Source organism: Gopherus flavomarginatus, chromosome 1, assembly GCF_025201925.1.
Source record: "Gopherus flavomarginatus isolate rGopFla2 chromosome 1, rGopFla2.mat.asm, whole genome shotgun sequence".
Taxonomy (NCBI): domain Eukaryota; kingdom Metazoa; phylum Chordata; order Testudines; family Testudinidae; genus Gopherus; species Gopherus flavomarginatus.
The window spans coordinates 270,918,923-270,936,215 of NC_066617.1; the positions used below are offsets into that span (position 1 = coordinate 270,918,923).

General features: G+C 45.8%; 1 protein-coding gene across 3 annotated transcripts in view; it reads right to left on the reverse strand.

Annotated features, from left to right (window-relative positions):
- The window catches only part of UBAC2 (UBA domain containing 2), a 199,957-nt gene that overhangs the window by 17,936 nt on the left and 164,728 nt on the right, over positions 1–17,293 (reverse strand). For all 3 annotated transcript variants that reach the window (XM_050950488.1, XM_050950500.1, XM_050950490.1), the window contains one exon: positions 6,662–6,907. In XM_050950488.1, the coding sequence (XP_050806445.1) occupies positions 6,662–6,907 (246 nt within the window). The remainder of the gene's footprint in view (positions 1–6,661; positions 6,908–17,293) is intronic.

Consider the following 17,293-nt stretch of genomic DNA (forward strand, 5'->3'; position numbering starts at 1 on the left):
AGGGAAAACAAAGCAAGAAGATGGAACAGCCATAGGAGGGGCCCTTAAAATCCCAGAACCTACCTTGAATAGAGGGAGGAGAGAGGCTGAAGAGTTAGAGAAGCAGAAGCCATCACCACACTTCAATCCTAGAGCTCCAGAAGGCACCAGCCAATAGACCTAAAAGAACTTCCCATGTTTGCTGGTTCTGCAGAGTGACTTTGTGGCAAGAGCAGGACACTCAGGGAAAGGAGGGAAAGGAAAAAGAGAATGAGAACCAGAGAGTAGCTGGGGAGAAGAAAGATCCAAAGAAGAACCAGAGATTAAAACGTAAGTGTGGGGTCCAAAGGGGACTCCAAGATATGGGAAAGACTGGGGATGGGGACAAAGAGACACTCAGATAACGGAAAAGAACACATGTGGGGGGGGTTGTGATAGGGAGTACAAGCCCCAGACTGTCCATGAGAGGACTGTCCCAACTAGCCCCACTCCTAGACACCTGGAGCATGTGTCAGGAATAGAAAGGGGAGCTAAAAGAAGAGGACTTAATTAAGTTAGAGACTGACCAGGAAGGAGAGCAGACCTCTACTTCTCCCTCTATGACAGAAACCTGGGACTCCTGGCCAGCTAGACAAGCCGCCCTGCAAATAGGGAGACCAGGCCCAGGAAGACCGACTGAACAACTGCCTGTTTGAAGACAGGCCCTGGGTAAAGGCCAGGGTCCCACCAAAGACTTGCCAGATGAATCTCTTTTGAGTTCCTTCTTTCCTGTTGTCCTTTGGACTTATGGAGTGGAACTGGAGGGTGTTGTAGCCAGAAGGCTAAAGTTCCACAGCACTGGATCCACGAGAGGCAGTGCCTGCCTTTGAGACCCCAAGGCAGAGTGCATACTGCCATGTCAGTCACAAGAAGCACGAGAGAGATCCAGGGGAAAAGAATATTGACTCCTAGAGAAAAGAGGAACAGAAGAGAGAGACAGGACAACCTACTTAAAGAGTGAGAGGAAAAAATGGACAGAAAATCAAAGCAAAGTAGAAGAAAAAGTGGGAGAGAAAAGATAATAAAGAAATGGAAAGAAAGTAAAAAGCAGTAAGAGAACTTGTAGGCTAGTAAATTTAATTTGTTTTCAAGAGTGTGAATATATAAAACAAAGTTTATATTAATCTTTCAGAATTTTGGTGAGGGAGGAAGCTAAAGAATTCTTCATCTATGGAGCAAGTTCACCAACAGCCAGCATTATGGGAGTGAAAAAACAAACAGAAAATGCTGTGGTAATTGTACAGAAAAGAAATAGCTAGCAACTGACAAAGCACCAGTTGTTCAAGCACAGTAGCCATAGTAACCACCAACCAAGACAAGACCAATCATTTAACTACCATAACAACTACAGTTTTTAAACAAATGCAACTGGATTCTCCAGACTGCTATATGCAGACACCATTATCAATCTATCAGTAATAATTTACACCACCATACAAAAGGAGGTACATCAGGTAGCAATCTTGATGATCCAAGCTCAAACCCTACTGTGGGTTCATTCTACTTCTCCAAATGTTTGAGTGTCCAAGAGTACAGAGGTTCTGTGAGTTATTCCACTGCACTCCATGTTACCCTGGGTTTGGGGCATAACATCTAGAGAGAATGGGAAAGGAAATGGAAATTTTCAAAGAATAAATGGCCAGTGAACATAACTGTTTCCATAGAAAATATTACAAGAAAATCCTGCTTTAAACAAACCACTGAACAATACAAGAGGAAAGAATAAGGAGTTGAGAAAATCTTTTACACTCCTAATTTCTGGGGTAGTAGAGAATAATCAAATATATTTGCCAGCAGCTGAACACTTTTTTTTTTTCCAGTTTCTTCCACTGTGATGTTCTCTTTTTTTCAGTTCTTCTCTCTTATTTTTTCCTTCAGAATTATTTTATTTTAGTACTTACTCTACAGGCTACTGCATTATCCTGTTGTTCCCTAATTTTGCTTTGGTTAAGTCTCTCTTTCCCTTTTCCCTTCGGTTTATTATTCTTTGAGGTACTCAAACTTAAAGAAGAAAGATGAATTCAAACTCCTCCTTAAATCTCCTCTAAATTTTGGGATTTAAAGTTGAACCTCTTCTCCTACCTAAATTGCAGCTTATTGTGTTGGATTGTCTCAACTTGCTGGGCTCATTACAACAGTTTCTGTATTTCTTCTAGAGAACTGAAGTATAGCTTTGTTGTGAAAAGTGATTATAAAACTGGTGCCTTTTTAGGGATAGATCAAAGTTTGTCCTGTTTGCTGGGGTAAGGGAAAGAGCATAAGGTAACTCCTTACTCCCTCAATCTGGTACACCATACCTTCCTGCATGCAAAGGGAAATTGGCTACACCAAACTCCTGTGTTCCCCACATGAGGCAAATGGGTGGGAATGGGCAGATAGGGTCAAGAAGTGCATGGAGCCTTGACTCCACTTCCCCAGTGCACGTGGTGATGTAGCTATACTGGTATGTAGGGATGAATATGCTGCAACAGGTCACATCTGTCACAGTTTACTGACTCCTGAAGCAACATGGAGATCAGAAGGGTGACAGAGTAAAGGAGTCAATCTTCCTCTTGGGCTGGTTTGGGGGCAGCATAACGATGTACTTCCTCTAGATTACCTCACAAATTGGCATTCTCCCAGTGTGAATTCAGAGCCATATTTGCTAACTTTCATTTTTTTTTTAAATGTAATTGCTACCTTTTACTAGTGTCAACCTTACTGCTCTGGGAAAGTGAACCAGATTCTCTTATAGTTTGTACATCACAAGTAGAATTATTATCTAGGTTCTAACTGTAAGGCCACCTATACAACCCCACTGTCTTCAGATTATACACTCAGTTACACCTGTGCAACATCACTGTCTTCAGATTACACACACAGTTACACCTGTGTAAACTCACTGAAGGGAACAGGTTTGCACAAGAGTAACAACATAATCTGAGGACAATATTAGACCTCAATCTTCTATTTATTCAGGAAGTTTTAACAAGTTTACAAATCACTGCTGTGTAAATATCAGAAACAACAATCATTACCGCAATTAGCTTTTTTTCAGAGACATTATACAGGAATATAGACATCAGATCTTTCTATTAAATAGGATACTACTATATTACACAGCAAGAAGCATTACAACACCCATGATATATTGTTTCTAGGGATTTTATTAAACTGAGTGAAATTGCTTTCTCTCTCTCTCTCAAATTTATTTAGCAGATCAGGCATATCTATCAAATGTTAACATTCAAAAATATTGTACAGATGTGTTTTTTTGTTGCAGGTTAAAGTATTTTGGTTAGACATATATTTTTAAACAGTCAAGTATTCAATCATGAATTGGACCATTTTTCATTTTTGCATCAACCCATACTGGAATCTGAGCCCTGCTTTTGGTGATTTGACTGGCATCCAGTAAATTGTATGAGTCAAGAAAAACTGGTTACTAGCTTTGCATACCAAGCCTTTCTAAAGTGTTGATAGATTAACACCATCACCTTTCCTTCGTTGACTTTGCTGGGCATTCACTAATATAGCAATAAGGGACTCAAGGATATGAATAGGATATCAGTGAATGTGTCATATGCATTATGAAGAGGTAAGCCAAAGGCTAACTGCCTTCTTATTTGACTGAAGGGCACCAATAACCTGGTAATGGGAACAGTGGTTGTAGTGGAAGTATAGGGCAAAGAAAAATTAGGATATGCTATTAAAATATGGTTCATTTTAGTTTTTTAAAAACTTTTTCAAAAACTATTTTTGGCATAAGGTGGATAACTCAGTGCATCTTTCCACAATAGAAAACAGTTCTTAGGAGAAGGACAGGACAAAAGAATAGGGACACATTTTTTCACCTACTATTTTGAATGTATTTACTATTTCTTTTTAAATCCTTTTTAAACTTCTCCTGATTATTGGGGTCCTTTCTGCCTCCTCTTATTTCCCAGAAGTTTAGCTACCCCTTTTACAGCAGTTTGTGACCAAACAGCCACTTTCAGTTTAGTTTCTATTACAACAACTAACTTTGGAGCATTGAACGGTTCCCAGTTTAATTTTTACAACGAACACTAGGTTAAAAGTGATTGTTGGAAGGGCAGAGAAAAGATCATTTGCAACTGTCTGGGTTGTACATCAAGACAATTTAATAAAATTGAAGTGAAGCTAACTGTGAAGAATAGAATTATGTTACCAGGAAGGTAAATGAGGGACTGACACTAGAGCTGTTCTAAATTGCCTTAGGTAAAAATCATATAGTGTTAACACACAGTACAGGACAACCCCTCAGTACATTTCTGCAAAGGGAATCATAGAATCATAGAATATCAGGGTTGGAAGGGACCTCAGGAGATCATCTAGTCCAACCCCTTGCTCAAAGCAGGACCTAATCCCCAACTAAATCATCCCAGCCAGGGCTTTGTCAAGCCTGACCTTAAAAACTTCTAAGGAAGGAGATTCCACCACCTCCCTAGGTAAACCATTCCAGTGCTTCAGCACCCTCCTAGTGAAAATTTTTTTCCTAATATCCAACCTAAACCTTCCCCACTACAACTTGAAATCATTACTCCTTGTTCTGTCATCTGCTACCACTGAGAACAGTCTAGATCCATCCTCTTTGGAACCCCCTTTCAGGTAGTTGAAAGCAGCTATCAAATCCCCCCTAATTCTCCTCTTCTGCAGACTAAACAATCCCAGTTCCCTCAGCCTCTCCTCAGAAGTCATGTGCTCCAACTCCCTAATCATTTTTGTTGCCCTCCGCTGGACTCTTTCCAATTTTTCCACATCCTTCTTGTAGTGTGGGCCCCAAAACTGGACACAGTACTCCAGATGAGGCCTCACCAATGCCGAATAGAGGGGAATGATCACGTCCCTCGATCTGCTGGTAATGCTCCTACTTATACAGCCCAAACTGCCATTAGCCTTCTTGGCAACAAGGGCACACTGTTGATGCATATCCAGCTTCTCGTTCACTGTAACTCCTACGTCCTTTTCTGCAGAAAGACTAGCTTACCCAGGAGTCCTTTTCAACTCAAGCTGTGATTTTTATCAAGCATTTTATTTAGTGTATTCCCTTAGCTGAGTCATTCTTCTCCTTTTTAAATATAAAGATCTCTCTGTTATAAACTATCTTCTCTTGAAAATGATGCCCAGAAATGCCAGGAGAGCTGAACCCCTCATGTTTTCCCCACATCTTCAGACTGATATCATCCTATTGACTCTTTTAGGCTAAATTAAATTCAATAGTAGATATAAGAGAAGTTTATCAGTGTTTTCAACCCTATTGCAAACTACACTTTTAAAGCAACTAGTTTTAACCTTTTACATTAGCACATCTTGTTCATTCAGATCAGATCTTTCCACTCCCTTCCTTTCCATACTAGCTCCACCCAGCACATAACATAGCAGCTGAATGTACTATTATATGGCTAAAATTCACAGGAATAAAATGAAATTCAGATCTCACACAATTATTCATTCTCATGTAGCCTGTAGTTAAGTTACAGAAATCAGAGGTTCATATGGAGCCCACATGTTCACCTGGCTTTACTAGACTGCCAATATATACACTCTAGGATCCTAGGAGAAATACAAATCAAGGCATCAGCTGCTTTATTTTACTGTCTTACAGGAACAAGTAGATGAGCACCTGCCCTTGTCCACTCCATCAAAACTGAGAAAAATAAAGAGACTAACGATCTAATTTATAGGCAATAAAATGTAAGCAGTAATAGGAAAGCACTGTGGTTGACGTCTACAGGAAAATTAGATATCGAGAACTGTGTGTGCTTTCATAAAGAAACAAGCATTGTGCAATATGGGTGATGTAATCCCTCCTATTTACCCATGCAAAACACTGAACTACAGAACTGACTTTCAAACTCTCTGAAGAGGATGGTAACTTTTCTGACTGACAGCATGGTCTGGAGCATCAGGACATGCTAAGTTTTAATTGTGGCGTTGTCACACACCCTTGTCAGCCAGGCCTACTGGTCCAAGTAATAGTGGTCAGAAGCCAGGAACAGCACCAAAGGTCAAAGCTGTAGTCAGGAACTAGGAATCAGAGCCAAGGATCACAGCCAGGGCCAGGAGAGTAAGCCAAGAGGCAGGACCATTGCTAAGGCTGGCAGCGGAGTTCACCTTGTTGCATGCACATTTCCTGGAACTCCTTCTGGGCTTAAATACAGTGCCTGGACCAATCTGGAGCCATGAAAGAAGCTGTCAGTGTAGCCTCCTGAGGTACACAGGTCCAACATGGCTGCTGGGTAGCAGCACAGAGGTAATGGCCATCAAACAACCTGCAGCCCTGGGTTCTAGTCCCAGCATAACCTCACAACTGTGGGCTTTGTTAAATCACTTCACACCTCAGGCTCATTTTGCTACTGGTAAAACAATGCAATGCCACCTATCTACCCCTAAGTTGTTTTGTGAAAATTAGTTCATGTCTTGTAATGAACTTTAATAACATATAATCTACGTAAATGTTCACTAACATTACAGAAGTCTATGAAATAGTAATTACATAATTCCAATAGGGAAATTTTTTAAAAACAAAACTATGCTTGTTCCTAAATTAGATCCACAAATTACGATTAACCAAACCCCCCTTCCCTCCATATTTCCATTACTCAGAAGAATCATACACTTTAACAAATAATTTTATTTATACCTGCTGTTGTCTTTGCCGTCTCATCTGTGCAAACTGAGACATCATGATTTGACGATCCAGTAATTCCATTCTCTGCTGTCTCTGGATGTCCACTGTTGCTCCCATTCCTACTCGAATCTCATTGGATGGTTCTGCAGATGAGAATATTGGTTCAAGAGTCCAAGAAAATATTTTTGCTAGCCAGCTGGGAACACAAAGCACCTGATGAACTTTTAGCACACTACTGCTGTAGCACATCCCAGAAATCTGAAAGCAAAAGCAAATGAAAAAAAAATTACCACACAAAGCCTTAACTGGCTGACAGAGGTATGTTGTTCTTTCACTTTTTCAAGGCAAATTTTATCTGGTGTATTTAGCCAGAGTCTTCAGTGGAGAATCCATGCCTCAGTGAATATGGATATAACACTACGGGATTTCTTCACTCTACACTTCCAATACAACCACCAACTATTATTTTTAAAAGTCTGCAGATTGCATTACTTGTGACTCAAGTGTATTTCTTGTTTAGGAGTAAAGCCAAATACCAGCATAGTGACTTGGGTATAGGCAAAATTCAAATAGCTAAAGCTTTTGATCTCTGGTAAAGCAAATCATCCTGGCTGGCCCTAAAGTGGATGTGGGGAAATAGGACCTTGATACCACAGTATTGTGAAGATTTTGGGCACTTGCTTTAAAAAACACCCAACAGTAACCAATGGCCCATGCTCCACGTTAAATCCCTGGAGCTGGGGAATGTGAGCCAATCAGCATCCCTCCTGCCCCTCGCTGACCAGTGGGTGCCAGAGCCTCCAAAAATGGGAGGGAAAGGGGAGCTCCCTGATGCCTCCCAAAGTCTTCTCTCCCTCCCTTTCACTGCTGGCTCCATCAAGTTCCACAGCCTGTTGAGACAGGTGGAAGGCATTTCTGCTTAACTCCCCACCCCTCACCCTCATACAGAGAAAAACAGATATAGTCAAGTTGAAGCTTTAACAGTGGGGATTTCATAGGGTCACATAACTAAATTGTTACCTGTTTCAGAGTACACAGACTGTTATTTAAAAAAAGACGGTTACTCACCTTTCTAACTGTTGTTCTTCGAGATGTATTGCTCATATCCATTCCAATTAGGTGTGCGCGCGTTGCGTGCACGATCGTCGGAAGCAACACTCGGTGGGTTGGCTGAGGTACCCCTTGGAGTGGCGCCCTTATGGAGCCAGATATATGCCCCTGCCGACCCAACACCCCCTCAGTTCCTTCTTGCCAGCTACTCTGACAGTGGGGAAGGAGGGTAGGTTTGGAATGGATATGAGCAACACATCTCAAAGAACAACAGTTACAAAGGTGAGTAACTGTCTTTTCCTCTTCGAGTGCTTGCTCATATCGATTCCAAATAGGTGACTCCCAAGCCTTACCTAGGCAGTGGGGTCGGAGTGAGATGTCGCGGAGTGAAGGACTGCTGAACCAAATGCCACATCATCCCTGGACTGCTGCACTATGGCATAGTGGGAAGTGAAGGTGTGCATGGATGACCAAGTCATTGCCCTACAGATCTCCTATATGGGCACATGGGCCAGAAAGGCGGCAGACGAAGCTTGAGCCCGAGTAGAATAGGCAGTGAGGCAGGTAGTTGGGACACGAGCCAAGCTACAGCACGTACGGATGCATGACATAATCCAAGACAAGATTTGCTGTGAGGAGACCAGGAGGCCCTTCATCCGGTCTGCCACCGCTATGAACAGCTGGGACGTCTTTCTAAAAGGTTTTGTTCATTCGATGTAAAAGGTGAGAGCCCTATGAACATCTAGGGAATATAGCTGTTGCTCTTGTCACGAAGTGTGCGGCTTCAGAGAGAAGACTGGGAGGAAGATGTCTTGGTTGACATGGAAGGCAGACACCACCTTAGGGAGGAAGGTGAGGTGTGGTCACAGCTGTACCTTGTCCTTATGGAACACCATATATGGTGCGTCCGCTGTGAGGGCCCAAAGTTCCAACACGCACCTTGCCGATGTGATAGCGATGAGGAAAGTTTTCTAGGAAAGGTACAGAAGCGAGCAGGTGGCCATCGGTTCAAAGGGGGCACCCATGAGTCTAGATAGGATCAGATTGAGGTCCCACGTAAGGGCTGGATGACGAACTTGCAGGTACAGACGTTCCTTGAGGAACCTGCTGACCATAGGATTGGAGAAAACGGAGAGCCCGTTCTGACCAGGGTGGAAGGCTGAAATCGCTACTAGGTGTACTCTGATGGATGAGACAGCTAGGCCTTGCTGTTTCAGGAACCAGAGATACTTTAGGATGGTAGGTACTGGCACCTCCAGAGGGACAGTATTGCTCTGGCCACACCAGCAGGAGAAGCGCTTCCATTTGGCCAGGTATGTGGAACTAGTACCCAAGAGTACTTGCTGCACTGAACTAGAGCAACGAAGCTCAGATTGAGTTAGCCATGCAGCATTCATACTGTGAGATGAAGGGACTGCAGGTCTGGATGACGTAACCTGCCGTATTCCTGAGTTATGAGATCCGGCCACAATGGTAGACAAATTGGTTTGGTCACCAACAGATTGAGGAGTGTGGTGTACCGATGCTGTCTGGGCCACGCTGGAGCGATTAAGATTAAGGGGACCTTGTCCTTGCATAACTTGAGAAGGATCTCGTGGACCAATGGGAACAGAGAAAAGGCATAGAGCAGGTGGTCTTTCCATGGTATCAGGAAGGCATCTGACAGGGAGCCTGGGCAGCATCCCTGGAGAGAGCAGAACACCTGGCACTTCTGATTCTCGTGAGAGGCGAGAGGTCTATGTGGGGAAACCCCCACTTTCGGAAAACAGAATGGATAACGTCCAGGCGAATCGACCACTCGTGAGCTAGGAAGGACCTGCTGAGGCGATCTGCCAAGGTGTTCTGGACTTCTGGGAGAAACGACGCCACCAGGTCAACTGAGTGGGCTATGAAAAATTCCCAGAGATGTCTGGCTTTCTGACAGAGGAGGAACGACCGTGCTCCATCTTGCTTGTTGATGTAAAACATGGCCGTTGTGTTGTCTGTGAAGATTATGATACAATGACCCTGAAGGTGTTCACGGAATACCTGACACGCAGGTGTACTGCTCTCAGTTCCCTTATGTTGATGTGTAGGGTTATTTCTTGTGCGGATCAAAAACCTTGTGTGCGAAGGCCAGCGAGGTGATCACCCCAGCCCAGAGATGATGCGTCCGAGGTCAGGGCTAGATAAGACAAGACCTCCATTGGCACAGTGAGAATTGTGTCCAAACTGTCTTGGCCTGGACAGTACACTGATGAGAGCCAAGTCTGAAGTGGATGGAGGAATAGTCCGGAATGTCTGATTACGAAAGTGCACGAGGCCGGGAAGCTTTGGAGGCCATGAATAATGGTCATCATGGACTGGAAGTGGGCCTGTGTTAAGACTCGAGTCCAGGATCGCCCCAATGAAGTCTATTCTCTGTGTAGGCTCCAGAGTGGACTTTTCGATGTTAAGCAGCAGGCCTACTTGCTTGAATAAGCTCATGACGAAACAAACATGAGACCGCACCTGTAGCTTGGAACGACCTCGAATTAGCCAGTCATCGAGGTATGGAAACACTTGTATCTGATGTCAGCATAGCGAGGCCGCTACAACAGCCATACACTTTGTGAAGGCTCTTGGCGCTGTGGACAGGCCGAAGGGAAGGATGGTAAATTGGAAATGCTGCTGGTTGACCACAAAGCAAAGGAATTGCCTGTGCGGCGGGTAAATTACTATGTGGAAGTATGCGTCCTTCATGTCGAGGGTGGCATATCAGTCTCCGTGATCCAGGGAAGGGATAATGGTCCCCAGGGAAACCATGCGGAACTTAAACTTTACCATGAATTTGCTGAGTCTGCACAGGTCCAGGATGGGCCGTAGTCCCCCCTTTGCCTTGGGGATTAGGAGTAATGGGAGTAAAAATCTCTGCCCCTCAAATCCTTTGAGACCTCTTCCACTGCTCCGATAGCCAGGAGCGCCTGTACCTCCTGTAAGAGGAGTTGCTCGTGAGAGGGGTCCCTGAAGAGGGACAGGGAGGGAGGGTGGGAAGGGGGGGTGAAACAAACTGAAGATGGTATCCAGTTTCCACTGTGCGTAGGACCTAGCGATCTGACATTACGCAGGACCACACAGGGAGGAAATAGGAAAGGTGGTTGAAGAAAGGCGAGGAAGGATCCTGCAAGGGGACTGGTGCTCCGTCCTCGGGTGCACCTTCAAAAGTTTTGCTTGGGCCCTGCCAATAGTTTTTGGGGGCCCTGATTCTAGCCTGATTGAGGACCAGATTGTCTCCTCCTATTACCATGGCCAAGCCTTCTAGTGAAGTCTTGCTGCGGTCGAGGATTAGGGTAGGTGTGCTGCAGCTGCGGCCGGAAGGGCCTACGTTGTGTCACCAGGGTATGCATGCCCAATGAGCGCATGATGGACCCGTTGTCCTTCAGACTCCGAAGTCTTGGATCAGTTTTATCAGAGAATAGCCCCTGGCCATCAAAGGGCAGGTCTTGAATGGTCTGCTGCAGCTCCAGTGGAAGACTGGACACTTGTAGCTATGAGATGCGGCACACAGCCACGCCCAAGGCTAGAGTCCTAGCTGCCGGGTACACTGTATCTGAAGACGCCTGCAGGGATGTCCTCACCACTTTCTTGCCCTCTTCTAGCAAGGCCGCAAACTCCTCCCTGGACTCCTGGGGAACCATCTCCTTGAACGTCCCCATCAAGCTCCAGGTGTTATAGTTATAACAGTTCAGGAGGGCCTGCTGGTTAACTACCCTGAGCTGTAGACCACCACCTGAATAAATCTTGCACCCAAATAAATTCAGGCACCTAGTGTCCTTGGACTTAGAGGCAAGCGCTTGCTGGCCGCGTCTCTCCTTCTCGTTCACAGACTGTGCCATGAGGGAACAAGGTTGGGGGTGAACATACAAATATTCATAGTCCTTAGAGGGCACCATGTATTTCCTCTCCACTTCTCTGGCTGTGGGAGGAATAGTTGCTGAGGACTGCCAGATCATATTGGAATTAGCCTGGATGATCCAAATGAAAGAAAGGGCAACGTGTGTGGGGGCATCAGCCGAAAAAATGTCCACCACCGGATCCTCAACTTCCACCACCTCCTCCACCTGGAGGTACATGTTCTGTGCTAACCTACACAGTAATTCCTGGTGTGCATGAAGATTTATAGGCGGTGGACCAGAGGAGGTCATGCCTGTTACGGCCTCGTCAGGCGAGGATGAGGAGGATACCCCCGGTACTAGCAGATCCTGGGGAAGGTCTGGTTAAGGAGGGTCTGGTTGCCCTAGGTCCCCCACACTAGTGGCATGGGCCTGATCTGATGGCAGGACAGTCGCCTCCGAGGCTACTGGGGGGAGGGCGGCTCACAGTGGCCTCAGGCATCTGAGGCTCCAAATGGGCAGATTGAGAAGGGCCTGAGGGGACACCTTGGGCTTGGTGGTATGCCCAAGGAGTCCAGAAGGACCATTGTGGGGGTCCCTGATTAGGATCCTGTCCTTCATCTTGCCCCTGGCTAGCACCATCAGGGTCATGGCCCTGGATGTGGTAGCTGTTCCCTGCTTGAGATGACGTCGAATTCGGTCGTGAAGGCCAAGGCGGGGCCGAACGCCCATTGCAGAGTTGTACCATCCCACTCTGTCACTCCACACCTGAGAGCTGGAAACCGGTGCTGGGATCTCGGGCGGTACCGTGATCAGGATCGGGACCAAAGGCCATAATGGTGCCGGGAGGCCAATCTAGATCTCGACGAGGATCTAAGGCCTGGGGAGTGTCTGGAATGGCTGCGAGACGATCGGTGCTGGGACGGGTGCCGGAAGCTGGATCGGTACTGATCGTACCGGGAGGGAGACCTGTGTGAGGTTTAGCGGCGCCACGAATACGACTGGCACCGAGATGGGGATCGGTGCCAGGACTGTGAGTGGTGCCAAGTCCAGGACCATCAGCAAGATCAGGACTGCGACCTGGACTGGGACCGAGATCGGTGCCGAGCTGTCTCACTCTGCGAGGAAGGTCGCATGAAGACTGGATTCCCCATGGATGGAACAGTCCGCACCAACGGCTCCAGAGGGTGAGACAGTCCAGGCTCCGTCAGCACGATCAGGTCGTGAGTGGTGGAGAAAATCTCCAGAGTGGACGGCAGGCCAAGCTCAACCACAGTGTGCACTGGGGAGCTTGTGTGCACCGGACTCAACGGCCCTTGCAGCGCTGGAATTGACGGTGCTGGAGTTGGAGTCTTCGTGGGACTGGTCCTGGGGATTGGTCCTGCTTTAAGCAGGGGGTTGGACTAAATGACCTTCCGAGGTCCCTTCCAACTCTAATATTCTATGATTCTATGTCGGTCCAGCCCGGTCTGTTGCTCCAATGGGGGCACAGGCGGTGTCTGCAACTGTACAGAGGCAGCAGGTGGTTTGTGCTGCTTCTTGGGCCGTGGAGACAGTGAATGATGTCACATCTGTACCGGTGCCAGAGACGTCTGGTACCGAAAGTCTTTGCTGGTGCCGGAGGAGTGCTTCAAACCGACGGCGCCTGGTCTGTGCGAGGTACCGAAGGCACCGGCCTATGTGCTGCTTCCATTAGGAGCTGTTTTAAATGAAAGTCTTGCTCCTTTTTTGTTCGAGGCTTGAGGCCTTACAAATGCAACACTTATCTGTGTCATAAACAGATAGCTAAGGGTTAATGTCTCTTTCACCTGAAGCACCTGACCAGAGGACCAATCAGGAAACCGGATTTTTTCAACTTTGGGTGGAGGGAATTGAGTGTCTAAGGTCTTTTGTTTTCTGCCTGCCTGCTTTCTCTGAGCTTTGGAGAAGTAGTTCTACTTTCTAGTCTTCTGTTTCCAAGTGTAAGGACAAAGAGATCAGATAGTAAGTTATATGGTTTCTTTTCTTTGGTATTTGCATGAATATAAGTGCTGGAGTGCTTTAATTTGTATTCTTTTTGAATAAGGCTGTTTATTCAATATTCTTTTAAGCAATTGACCCTGTGTTGTATCATCTTAATACAGAGAGAACATTTGTACTTATTTTTCTTTCTTTTTATATAAAGCTTTCTTTTAAGACCTGTTGGAGTTTTTCTTTACTTCAGGGAAATTGAGTCTGTACTCACCAGGGAATTGGTGGGAGGAAGAAGTCAAGGGGAGATTTGTGTGTTGGATTGCTAGCCTGACTTTGCATTCCCTCTGGGGGAATAGGAAAGTACTTTTTGTTTCCAGGATTGGGAACAGAGAGGGAGATTCACTCTGTTTGGATTCACAGAACTTGTGTCTGTGTATCTCTCCAGGAGCACCTGGAGGGGGGAAGGGAAAAAGGATTATTTCCCTTTGTTGTGAGACTCAAGGGATTTGGGTCTTGGGGTCCTCAGGAAAGGTTTTTCAGGGGGACCAGAGTGCCCCAAAACACTCTAATTTTTTGGGTGGTGGCAGCAGGTACCAGGTCCAAGCTGGTAACTAAGCTTGGAGGTTTTCATGCTAACCCCCATATTTTGGACGCTAAGGTCCAAATCTGGGACTAAGGTTATTACATGGTGGCAGCGGTGGGATATAGACAGAACCCAGAAGCCAGTAGAAATATTATATTTTTCTTTTCTCTGCTAAGGGCTTTTTAGCAGAGAGAAGCAGTTGGTTTTAAAAGGGAACCAGAGAGAATTTTTTTTTCTGCTCTCTCTCGCAGTTTGTGGCTTGCATGTTAAGGGTCTTTTGTCATGCAATAGCCCTCCCATTAGGAGGCAAGTACCGGCACTTATATGCATGCAAATAAAGTGGTTTTTCTGGTTTCCCTTCATTGAACATTAGCTAGAGAGAGAAAAGGAAAATTAACGAAAGGCACTGTTGCTAGGCAGACTTCAGGAGGCAACAGAGAACCTGCAGTTCAGAAGATAAACACCGGAGGGCACCCCAACACAAGAAAACAGGAACCATGACTTCTAAGGCAAAAATTGACGCCGAAGAACAAATCAAAGAAGCTGAACACAGGCGACAACTGGAAATAAAACAAAAAGAGATGGAGATGAAAGAAAGAGAAGAACAGATCAAAGAGGCAGCACACAAAAGAAAACTAGAAGAAGAAGAGATGGCCTACCGAAGGAAACAAGCAGAAGATGAGTTGGCCCACAGAAGGAAGCAAGAAGAAGAGGAGGCGGCCCACCACCGAGAAATGGAAAAACAACAAAAAGAGAATGAAGAGAAGGAAAAACAGAGAAAACATGAACTGGAGTTGGCAAAAGCTGGGCTGCCTGTGCCAGCCAACCCTAACAACCCGGCGCCAAATATTGCTCCACAGCCCAGGAAATTTCCCACCTACAAGGCAGGTGATGACACCGAGGCCTTCTTGGAAAATTTTGAAAGAGCCTGTCTTGGGTACAACATCCCCGAAGACCAGTACATGGTAGAATTGAGGTCACAGCTCAGTGGACCTTTAGCAGAGGTGGCAGCTGAAATGCCTAAGCACCAAATGAATGACTATAAACTTTTTCTAACCAAGGCCAGATACAGGATGGGGATAACCCCAGATCATGCCCGTCGGCGCTTCAGAACCCAAAAGTGGAAACCAGAGGTGTCATTTCCCAAACACGCCTACTACATTGCAAAAAACTATGAGGCCTGGCTAACAGGAAACAACATTCAAACCTTGGAAGAACTGAACCTCCTCATACAAATGGAGCAGTTCTTGGATGGTGTTCCTGAAGACATCACACGGTACATACAAGATGGAAACCCCAAGAATATCGCTGAGGCGGGGGAGATTGGAGCCAAATGGATGGAACTGGCAGAAAGCAAGAAAGCTACTGTCAAGGGGAACGATTACCCCAGGGGGCACACAGACCATAAACCCTACAACCGAGGACAGCCAAAGACCCCACATACCACCCAAGTAAAGCCACAGATACCCTACCCTTCAACCTCACCAGTCTCCAGTAACTCACCTCGGCCCAGTGACCCATCAGATGGAAGATGCTTTAAGTGTAATGAACTGGGACATATCAAGGCCAAGTGTCCCAAGAACACCATGCGAGTGCAATTCATTACACCACCATCACACCAAAGATCCCCTGGCCCGGATGCCTCTCAAATACCCTTGGAGCGAAGGGAAAATTTGAGAGTGGGCGGAAAGAAGGTTACTGCGTGTTACTTTTTGTTTCCAGGATTGGGAACAGAGAGGGAGATTCACTCTGTTTGGATTCACAGAACTTGTGTCTGTGTATCTCTCCAGGAGCACCTGGAGGGGGGAAGGGAAAAAGGATTATTTCCCTTTGTTGTGAGACTCAAGGGATTTGGGTCTTGGGGTCCCCAGGAAAGGTTTTTCAGGGGGACCAGAGTGCCCCAAAACACTCTAATTTTTTGGGTGGTGGCAGCAGGTACCAGGTCCAAGCTGGTAACTAAGCTTGGAGGTTTTCATGCTAACCCCCATATTTTGGACGCTAAGGTCCAAATCTGGGACTAAGGTTATTACAATCTGGCTGATGGGATTCCCCCAGGCACTTCAGGCAGGAGTTGTGGGGGTCTCTCGTAGGCATCAGCTTGAAACAGGCCGAGCAAGGCTTGAAACCCGGAGATCTGGGCCTGGCCCCGGTACCGGGGAGGAGGGAAGGGGATAAACCCTGTTTCCTCCAAACGCTATCTACACTATATACAAAACTTACTATTAACTACACTATAACTGTTAAAAACTATTAACAACTACACTACACAACTATCTACAATACAACGAGTAAAGCTAGGAAGGTGGAGATCAGCTATGCTGTGCTCCACAGTTCCAACAACCGTCACGGACAGTAAGAAGGAACTGAGGGGGTGCTGGGTCGGCAGGGGAATATATCTGGCGCCATAAGTACACCACTCCAGGGGGCACCTCACCCCACTGAGTGTTGCTAGGGTAAAAATCTTCCGACGATCGTGCACGCAGCACGCGCACACCTAATTGGAATCAATATGAGCACGAACTCGAAGAATAATTAAATCTAGCAATTTTTCTAACAATTTTTTTTAAAGTTTATCAAAACTCTATTAGTTTTTTAAATGGCAGCACTAGAGAAGTTAATGAGTCTAACCAGAAACTTTCTCTTCCTAAGAGATTCCTTCTGTAATACCCTGTTAATGGGCCAAGTCCCTACCCTACTTTCAACAAAGTGCACAGCCTATAGGGTCCACATTTACCTCCTCTCGACTTTTGCTTTATTGCTATCACAAAACCAACATAAACTTCAGCCGATGTTACATCTATAAGAATGGCTGTTTTTACGATTTTCTCCAAGGCCACCTCTGTCCGAGCTCCTTACATCCCACTTGGCACTAACTCAGTGGTTCTCTAACTTTTGTACTGGTGACCCATTTCACATAGCAAGCCTCTGAGTGCGACCCCCCCTTATAAACGAAAAAACACTTTTAAATATATTTAACACTATTATAAATGTGGAGGCAAAGTGGGGTTTGGGGTGGAGGCTGATAGCTTGTGGCCTCTCATGTAATAACCTCAAGACCCCGAGGGGCCCCGACCCCCAGTTTGAGAACCCCTGCACAAATCATCATAATTGCCACCTTGAATTCCATTACAGGGCTTTCGCCCCTGCAGCTATGATGACTCAACAGAAGAGGCCACTTTCCTTCAGACAGTCTTGGAGTCTGCATGA